The sequence below is a fragment of the Sphaeramia orbicularis genome, chromosome 14 (genome assembly GCF_902148855.1).
Source record: "Sphaeramia orbicularis chromosome 14, fSphaOr1.1, whole genome shotgun sequence".
Lineage (NCBI taxonomy): Eukaryota > Metazoa > Chordata > Actinopteri > Kurtiformes > Apogonidae > Sphaeramia > Sphaeramia orbicularis.
The window spans coordinates 3410521-3420857 of record NC_043970.1 but is presented as its reverse complement, the minus strand read 5'-3'; the positions used below and the strand labels follow the sequence as shown (position 1 = coordinate 3420857).

At 38.9% G+C, this 10337-nt stretch overlaps 1 protein-coding gene across 1 annotated transcript in view; it reads right to left on the bottom strand.

Moving 5' to 3' along the window:
* Nucleotides 1–362: 362 nt before the first annotated feature.
* The window catches only part of capn5b (calpain 5b), a 118521-nt gene continuing 108546 nt past the window's right edge, over nucleotides 363–10337 (bottom strand). Inside the window, exon 14 of the mRNA XM_030154597.1 lies at nucleotides 363–7257. Coding sequence (XP_030010457.1) covers nucleotides 7075–7257 — 183 coding nt within the window. The 3' untranslated portion in view covers nucleotides 363–7074. The remainder of the gene's footprint in view (nucleotides 7258–10337) is intronic.

The window sequence follows — 10337 nt, the reverse complement described above, 5'->3', positions numbered from 1 at the left end:
GCATTTAAAGGGCTAGCGCTCTAAACCACCCTTCTGGTGTCATTACTCAGAAATAGGGTTGAAGATGGACCTGTGGAGTTGAAGGAATGAAGAATTCAGACCCAAGCAGAGCATTTACAGTTTATGGAGACCACAGGGAAATGTTGGAAAATTAAGAATTCCATTTAAAAAAACAAAATACGACCCCTTTAAAAAACACTCACCAGTCAGAAACTTTTTTCACCATGGCAACCCAAAAGTTGATTGTGGGATACCAAGCGATTGAAGCACTAATAAGGCTGAAGTTTATGAACGCAAAATTGGTGCCAACCTCTAAATTGGGAGCTTCAAGGTATTTTCTGCACAATGACCACAAAAACTCATGAAGTTTTCCGGTTTTATTTCAAAGTCATGCCACAAGTTGACATTAAATACAAAAGAAAAAATAATAATTTCAGATTGTAGCTATAAAATAACCACAGTGTAACCGAGAAACCAAATTCAATGAACACGCATAGATAAAAAGAAGGAAAAGCTCACGCTGAAAAGAACACAAAGACAAGCACACAATACAGAACATACAGCACAACTCTCCGATACCTAGCTATCAGTAAACATACCAGGTTGGAACGCAGGATCAAGTAGATATATAAAATTAAGAAGGTTATAAAATACTGATAAAAGATACTTGTTATAAAGACCATAGCATCTTCTAGAAGTGTCACCATGCAGTATGTATCCCAGTCTTCAGATAATAAACATCAGCAGAAAAGTACAAGAATCACAAGCTCATTCCTTGAGTGGACAAGACTCCATCTTTGAGAAAAATGTCAATGATGAGAACGCAGACAGTATCTGGTGACCTGGTACAAATGAGTTTCAATGACATACAGTCTCCATACTGTAATGCTGTCGTTAAGAGAACATAATACCTGGTGCGCTACTTCTGGACATGACAAATGATTTGTCATTAAGCCACATGCAGCAGTATGTAAGTTGGTAAGGCTAAAAAATCTGCAGGCAAGCCAACCTCAACTGCAACCATGTCACTGTTTTAATAAATACTGAAAGATACCGCCACTGCACAGACTTTCACGCAATTGATTTGGAAACTAAAAGAAATGCCAAAAAAAGAAACACCTTAAACACTCTAAACCCATTTCCAGTTGGTCTGAAACTGAATGGGTTCCTCCATCTTGCTGACCACTAGAGGTAGTGAGCAAGAATGTACCTTACTTCAAATAAATACACACAATTTACTCTATAACATCCATCAAAACATGGATCCCATAATAACTAAGAAGTCAAAGTGCTGCTACTTTTATATACATACTGTATACTGCAGGTTACTGAATACAAAACATTACAAAAGTGGATATAGTTTCAGTGCATGCAAGTGTGCAACATAAGCCTTGTACTTCACACAGTATGTTTATCAAAGTAGCAACAGTGCACTGTTTGCAACACTTCAAGAACCAAGACTATAGAAACTGAACTGTAATGGTACGAGCAGAGTCAAAGCAGTTTTGCTACATGCACTGGCATTTTTGGATTCATACAAAAAGTCACCACTGGTACGTCAGCTTTACTGAAATGTTTGAGTTCTTTAAAATCTGCTTTGGCTTCTCCATGCGGAAACTCTGTACAGAACATAGAACTATTACAGAAAACCAAACCAGGTCCTTACAGTCTAACTGACCATGTTTAGTCTACAAGCTGGAGGGTGTGTGTTGGTACATGTAAGTCCGTATGTGCTTGTGTTAACAGTGAAAGCCGTACAGTAACACTTACGTGAAGGAATCGCAATATGCAATGATTACAACAGGTAACAAAGAGCAATGGAATGAGATTATGACGCAAATCAAATTATGGCGGACGAACACAACAGAAGACAAGTAATAAAAACAAAAAAAAAAAGCATTTGAACTATCTCACTTGTCCAGTACATAGCACACATCTATACAGAATATTCTGAACACTCAGACATCTCTCTTTTTGGCACAGTTGTGGCACATAAGCATGAAGATGAACACCTTGATCCGTTGTCATTTAATGAGTTTCAATAAGATTCCGGTAACGCGGTACGTCTCTAACCCAAATACTCCAACATATTAATCTCCAGTTCAGTCCAGTCGGATTTAGGAGGCCTTTGGAGTGACAGTTCATCATTTGGAAGGACCTTGAATTGTAACAGGAACATGTACATTCATGAATGCTACTTCACGCTGATTGCTTCAGGTATTCGATATGCAGTGTTACTGAACTGTATTTGCTTAAATTTGCATCAGCAAAACTGACTGAAAAGCTGCATGAGCTGAAACGATGGGAAAAGAAAAACTCCAACTCTTGAAAATACATACTTTCCAAACTCATGGGATCTGGTCACTCTGACTTCCAATGACTTCTTTCTGAAATGGAGGTTTTAATACATTCTGAAGTTTTAGCACATATAAAACCCCCCTTATAACCCCACTTATCTGCACTTGTAGATATCCTGTAGTCTTACAATTGCAGTACACGAGGAAAGTGCATTTAAAATTATATTTAATTAAAAGGGTCATTCTTCGGCTTTAATGATGAGTGAAAAATGACTTTACTGATAACCTATTACTATGTAAAATAAACAAATAAGTCTCTATGCATGTAGAAATCAGATGTTAACATTGCAAGTGTGTGTACTGTTATGCATTGCGCTTAGTCAAAAAAAAATGCTTCTGGCTAACTAAGCTTACTAGCTAATACATGACTAGCTATGTTTAAATTCATTTCAGTTAAATACACAGTCTACTGTTGTCTATTTTGTAAAGGCACTGTTTAAACGGTTCATAACACCTACATTTAAATAAAAATATGCTAACTTCATGCATGTTATGTATTTGGTTACTAAATAATATCTGTTATATTTTTCTCTGTATGAAAAGAAAATAAAGCTAAGAATTTACAGAAATGTACAATGACACTAGGTGGTTTGTTTCCATTAATACATTAGTGTTTGCATTCTGTCATTGCGATCACATTGAACTAGCATTCATCAATGTACCATATAGCACTTTTGGGTCACATATGTTTGACCTAAACCTCAGTCCATGTCGGAAATGCCCTGTCTGACCTGATTGCCTCCAACTGCATCTCCATGTGTGATATCTTGAAAGATCTTTGAATCTTTAACATGTAGGTTACACAGGACAGTCCTGTGCAATTTTGACGAGAATATCCAAAATGCCAGCCTGACACAGATTAGCTCGGGGGTAGGGAATGAATGGATACATGTTTAGTTTCATCTTTCTAGCGTCACCCCTTGGTTTGTGTGCTTTCAATTTGCCAAAATCCATGTAGCACCCTATGGCTTTGGCACCGAAATCCCTCACCACTGACCCTTCGTTAAACTCTCAGTTAGCTTGGACTGGCTAATTTAGAACATATTCACAGTATTTACCTAGGGAGGAATTGAAGTGGCAGAGTTACACCGATATGTACAGTTTCACCTGGAAGCTGCCCTGTACAATAGCTGGCCATGCAAAGGCTCCACCGGAGCACTTAGGATTTTAGTGCCTTGCATAAGGACACTTCAGCGGTGCTTAGTGAGGAATGAAGAAGGGCTTCTCTCCAGGCACATACTCGCATGGCTAACCTTACAAGTGCTTGGCACTACAGTTTTTAACACTGGCTGCCAAGTTAACGAGACATTTTTCAACTTGAGTTGTGTCTAAACTGCCATTTTTCTGTCCATTTGTCAAACAACATAAAAGAGCACAGAGAAGATAAATAGCACCTAAATAGTCAACAACTGCTGCTAACTATGTTTGCCAATGCTACAGGCATTATGAATGCATCACTTTACAAGACATAACTGTTTCAAACTGTTGATATGATCAGACTGACATGAAGTGCATTAGTGTAGACATGCTGATTGCTTCAACTAGCATTTCCAAGACTGAGATAGAAAGAATAAGGATATATAGTAACAATTTAACAGTACAATACAAGGCCATGAACATATCGGAAAAGAACTCATGCAAGACACATTTATAAAGATGCTGTACACAAAAGTATGTGATCAATTAAATACCATGAATGACAGTTCAAGTAATGGAAAAAGGCGCTGAAAAATTAGGATGAGTAAATTTGACTTAACAGTTTGACTGAGAGATTAGTTTACCATTTGTCTTACATTCAAAGGAAATGTCTTGATGATACATTTGTACCTCTTATTAAACACAGGACAGAACAAGACTTAAAACATAGAAAAAAAAACCCACAAAGTTGGAACAGAAAGTCTCTGCAATAATATTGCACTTTTCCAATGAGAAAAAAAAGAGATTTTCTGTCACAAAATGCACAGGTGCTAGAGGGTCAGATTCATTACAGAGATTTCACTGTACCGTTGATGGTTCAATGTGCAAAAGCAACTAGAAATCCATCCCTTTGCAAGTGCAGTTGGATCCATGTTATTACCTTGCTGTGGAGGAAAAGTCAGGACCAAGGTGATGACAGGATATTTGGCAGGGCTTTTCTCATCCATCAGGGTCTTCCTCTAAAGGTGTGAGCTTCCTCTGTTGTTTAGCTCACACCTTCACTCATAAATCTTTTCTTTCAGGTATAATATGGATAAATAGATATATGTACATTCACTCAACCACTCCCAGATAACCCCATTCAAAGCAGCGCTGAAACTAGCCCACACACACAATCACACACACACCCACACACACACACACAGACACACACAGACACACTAATAACTTCTTTGTGCCAACAGCAGAAGCAAAGCTCCTGCCTCTCTGGGTCACGTGGCATGAGTCTTTGGCCCAGGCCAAGAAACTCAGGTCAGAGGAAGCGTTAGGCAGTGGTGTTGCCATTAAGAGATGATGTGGCACAGGGGGTGGTGGTTTGTAGCTAGGCTTGGGCCAGGCCAGGCCAGGCCGGTCCGAAAGGGACTAAAGAGGGGAGGGCCTGGCTCATCTTTGGTCCCATAAAGCACTTGATTATGTCAGGGTGAATCTTTGCACTCCATTGTACTGGTAAAGGTGTATACATGAGGGGTCAAAAGGGGAAAGCACTATCAAAAACACCGGCTGCTAAGCTACGACTGAAGAAGTGTGCAGCACAGGCAAACAGTTTGTCCTTTTGAAGCCATGCAGTTTAGGGATCGTCCATAGCAACCGGCAGAAAGCATCTTAGGGAGTTTTGTATGGTACAAGTGACGATGGAAAACAGGAGGCAAGACTTCACACGGGCGTGCTCACAGAACAACACAGAAAAGCTCTGAGGGGAAAGAATAGCTGCTGTTGGCTTTGGAAAAGTCCACAGTAAAAAGTGACAGACAGTGCTGCATGCTCTCTGAAGCACTGTTAGTGTTGAGGTGTCTGGGTGGGGTGGATCCATGGGGTGGGGGGGTGTTCCACAGATATAAAAGAGTAGCGAATATGTCTGTATATAGAGATAGAAACTATGACAATGTTTAGCATGGTGTCTGTGGGTTTGGAGGAACTGAAACAGAGGCTAACATTTAAGTTTTAACATAACCCCGCCTGCCTCCTCAAGGTGGAGACAGACTCAGCCTTAAGGCAATGCATAGCCCTTGGAGACGTTGGCACATGCATGGAGAGTGCAGAAATGTCTGCATATAAATTGTATATCCATGTCTGTGTGTGTAATACATGTACATATTATAATAGGAGATTAGGCTATCCAAAAGATTTATAGATTATGGTTATAGAGTATAAATTAAGTGGTGGCATCCGCTGCTATGCAACTTACTGTATGACAAATGTCGAACTGAAAATAAAATTCATTTTTCCTCAAAAAATAACTTTTTCAACTGACTTCTTTATCTGGGTTGTTTGTCATGTCCTCAAGTGGAATGAAACATCGTAACACTAACCTCCCTCTCTTTTGTGTAATTTAGGATAAAATAGATTGGCTTACAAATTAGCAAGTGAGAAGACACTACCCGAAAGGGAACCGTGGCGTGACAAAGTTAGTTTGTCTGGCTAGCTTCTACTTCAAATTCACAACACATTAGCCCTCACATGGAACAACAAAGAGAATCACAGAAAACTAAGTAAGTTTAAGTATAAGTCTCCCTCTCTTCTCAGCAAATGTGAGGAAAATCTTAATTGCTAATAACTCAGGGGATAGAAAAACATTAACAATGGAAAGGAACTCAAAGTTAGCAAGATACTTAAGCTAGTCTGACAAAGTAATTCTGCCTTGCTAGCTTACCCTTAGTGGAACTCAAATTAACACAATTGCCTTTACATGGACCAAACAAAGCAAGACACCTAGCATTTGGTAACCTCCTTCTCTTTTGCGTAATGTGGGATGAACAGAGTGGCTGACCACCTGGCAGTTGAAAACACATTACCCAAAAGCAAACTATTTAAGCTAGCCTGACAAAGTGTCTTGCCAGCTTCCATAATTCTTGGAAAACTCAAATACATTAGCGCTTGCGTGGACCGACGATGGAGATACTTAACACTAATGAGCTTCCCTCTCACTGTAATTTGCAATTTTAGATGAACATAGAACAGCTAACGACTCAGGTGGAAAAAAAACAGACAAAAAAAACCCCAGAAGGAACTTGAAATTAGCAAGTTATTAACAAGCTAGCCTGACAAAGTGGTCTCTCTCAAATCTTTTGACTAATATGAGGTGTAACTTTAACACACAATCTTAACTGAGGTATTTTCTGGTTTAAGTTTCAGTCAAAAAAAAAACAAACATCTGAATTCAAATTTCAGTTCGACTTTGAGAACAAATTTCTGAACACACTAGTACTCAATTTTATCAACAATGTGTTCAAAACTTGTGCAGATACTCTAAAGGAATGTCAGCATCCATTCAGGTATCTGTGTTTTTCCAGACCTCCAGATCAGAGGTCAGGAAAAACACTTGCTAAGTCTATTTTGTATGCTGACAGAAAAGAAGATGGGGAAACGACGAAAGACACAGAGAGTGCAAGCAGCAGAAAATACACTCTTGCGATGGTTGGAGGACAATTTTAGCAAGGACTGCTCAGCTGACTGACGACATGAGCGGCACGACACAAGCGAATGCCACCTTGAGCGCTGATTGTTAACTGTATCTATCGCATCAGATGTTGGTGAGTGTTGTAGAGGTGATGAGGCGCACAGTGAGCGTGCCCGGGAGGTCGTTGTCTTGGCGACTCCCCTTGTCGCGCAGGTGAAGCGTGTGCTGCTCCTGTCGCTCGTTGGGGTCGCTGAACAAAATCACTTGACCCAGGAAGGAGTCCACAATCATGTTCTTGTTGTAGATCTGTTGGCCGCTCACAGGAAGAAGATGCGAGACGGAAAAGAAGTGGGGGAAAAAAAAAAGGGGGGGGCGGGGGGGGGGGGCAGACAAAGAAAAAAGGCAATAAGCAGTCACAGAAGAGCAAGTACAGGAATGGAAAACTGACAGTAGAAGAGTGCAAATAGAAACAAGTGCTGACGTACAGGAATTTATCTGGCACTTACTGACACAAGTGAAAAAGTAGGTGGAGCTTACGAATACCCCCACCCGGTCATGTGGCACTTTGCCCCTCCTGCTCACTGATACTCTGCTTACCCAGGCATTCATTTTGAGGTTTTTTACCTCAGCCGAGGAGGTTACGTTTTTGCCAGCGTTGGTTTGTCTGCCTGTTTGTCTGTCTCAAGGTTCTAATAGTTTTGGATTTTTACCTCCGCCAAGGAGGTTATGTTTTTGCCAGGGTTTGTTTGTTTGTCTGTTTGTTTGTTTGTTTGTCTGTCCGTTAGTGTGCAACATAACTCAAAAAGTTATGGACAGATTTGGATGAAATTTTCAGGGTTTGTTGGAAATGGGATAAGGAAGAAATGATTAAATTTTGGTGGTGATCGGGGGTGGGGGGGCCCACGGGGGGGGCCACTGATCAGCCTTGGCGGAGGTCTGCGCTCTCCGAGTGCTTCTAGTTCATTATAGTTTAGTTTTATTTAGTTTTGACTTTTTTTTCCTCTAATTCAGTTAGTTTTAATTAGTTTTTAGAGCAAGTTTGCTAGTTTTTATTAGTTTTTGTTATTTTCCAAATGCTTAGTTTTAGTTTAGTTTTAGTTTCGTTATATCTTTTATCCTCTCAGCCGTCAAATTCAAATAAATCCCAGACAGGACTCTGCTGCTTTCTCCCAACTTTAGTCTCCATGTTTCCAGGTAGAGTGGGGACCAGAAGATGACTGGAAACCACAAGTGATGGACCGTTACATATCATATGGTGCCAGCAGCTAAAATTGCTTGAGGGAAATTAATCTATTTTATATCAATCCGACAAAGACAAAGACGAAAACGAAGGGAATTTTATCCAGAATTTTTATACGTTTTGTTTAGTTTTATAAACACACAATACAGTTTCAGTTAGTTATCGTTTTTTTTCTTTTAATTATAGTTTTTATTTATTTCAGTTAACGAAAATGTTTTTACAATTCTAGTTTTCATCATCTTGTTAGTTTTTTGTTAACGATAATAAGGCTGAGAACAGTCTATGGAGGCTCAGACAGACTTTATATGACTAGGGAGAGAAGTCTGGTAAATTACTGGCCTTGCAAATTAAAAGACTAGATTCAGAAAGAGCCATAAATACTATAGAAAATAAAAATGGAAATTTAACTACAAGCCCAAAAGAAATTAGTCAGGTATTTGTTACTTTTTTATAAAACTATTTATCACTCTGAACACTCAGGAAATGTAGTGGATCAAAATATTTTCTTAGACAAACTGGAGATCCCTTGTATCCCGGAGGGCATCAAACTAGAACTAGATCGGAAACTGAGCTCAGAAGACATCACATGTGCTATTTCTAGTATGAGGAGTGGTCAAGCAGCAGGACCAGATTCTATTTCAATTGATGTTTATACAATTTTCAAAGAAACACTGATAAAACCCCTGGCAGACATATACATAGAATCCTTTGAAGAGGGATACCTACCTGCCTTCATGTGCCGCCCTTATCACACTCACACCAAAACCTGGAAAACCTCTACCAGAGTATAGCACTTACAGGCCAATCTCACTGTTGAATTCAGATGCAAAGATTATTGCTAAGGCCTTAACTATAAAATTAGAGAAATCTACCTGTATGTGTGTATGTGTATCTGTATGGGTATCTGTATGAGTGTATGTGTATCTGTATATCTGTATGGGTATCTGTATGTGTATCTATATCTGTATGTGTTTCTGTATGGGTGTATGTGTATTTGTATGGGTATAGGCATCTATAACTATATGGTTGTCTGTAAGTGATATCTGTATGGGTATGAGTATTGTTATCTATATCTGTAGTGTTATCTATACAGATGTATCGGTGTTGATATGGGTATATGGTTATCTGTTAGGGCAGGGATGTTAAACTCATTTTAGTTCAGGGGCCACATCCAGCCTAATATGATATAAAGTGGACCAGACCAGTAACACAATATAAATAATAGGATAAGAGCTTTTAGTGAAAAAAGCAAATTCCGTAATGAAAATGTTTGCATCTACGAATTGTACTTGAACATAACATGAACAAATATGAACAACCTGAAAATTCTTTAGTAAAATAAGTGCAATGTTAACAATATTACGCCTTAGTTTATCATTTATACATGTGAATCGCAACTTAGAGATTACAGTGGATCTACAAATACACCAAACATTAAATAACAGGACAAATATTATTAAAATTCCACATACCTCTCTTAAGACATTTCAGATATTCACAATGTTTTTAAAAAGCTAGACTGTAAATGTAAACATTTTTGTGTAATTTTACTTTTTTTACACTAAAACAAAGAGATAAATTTACAGTTCTCATTATTTATAGGTTATTATGATAGTATTTTATTGGTCTGATCCACTTTAGACTAAAACGACCTAAAATGATTTTAACATCCTTGACTGTTCACATCTTCAGTGTAAATTTTGCATTTTACAAATTCATCCCAGGGGCCGGATTGAACCCTTTGGTGGGCTGAATTTGGCCCCCGGGCCGCACGTTTGACACCTGTGTGTTAGGGTGTTGGTATCTGTGAGGTCATGTGTACAGTACAGGCCAAAAGTTTGGACACACCTTCTCATTCTTCGCATTTTCTTTATTTTCATGACTATTTACATTGTAGATTCTCACTGAAGGCATCAAAACTATGAATGAACACATGTGGAATTATGTACTTAACAAAAAAGTGTGAAATAACTGAAAACATCTCTTATATTCTAGTTTCTTCAAAGTAGCCACCCTTAGCTCTGATGACTGCCTTGCACACCCTTGGCATTCTCTTGATGAGCTTCCAGAGGTAGTCACCTGAAATGGTTTCCACTTCATAGCTGTGCCTTGTCAGGGTTACTTAGTGGAATTTCTTGCCTTATTG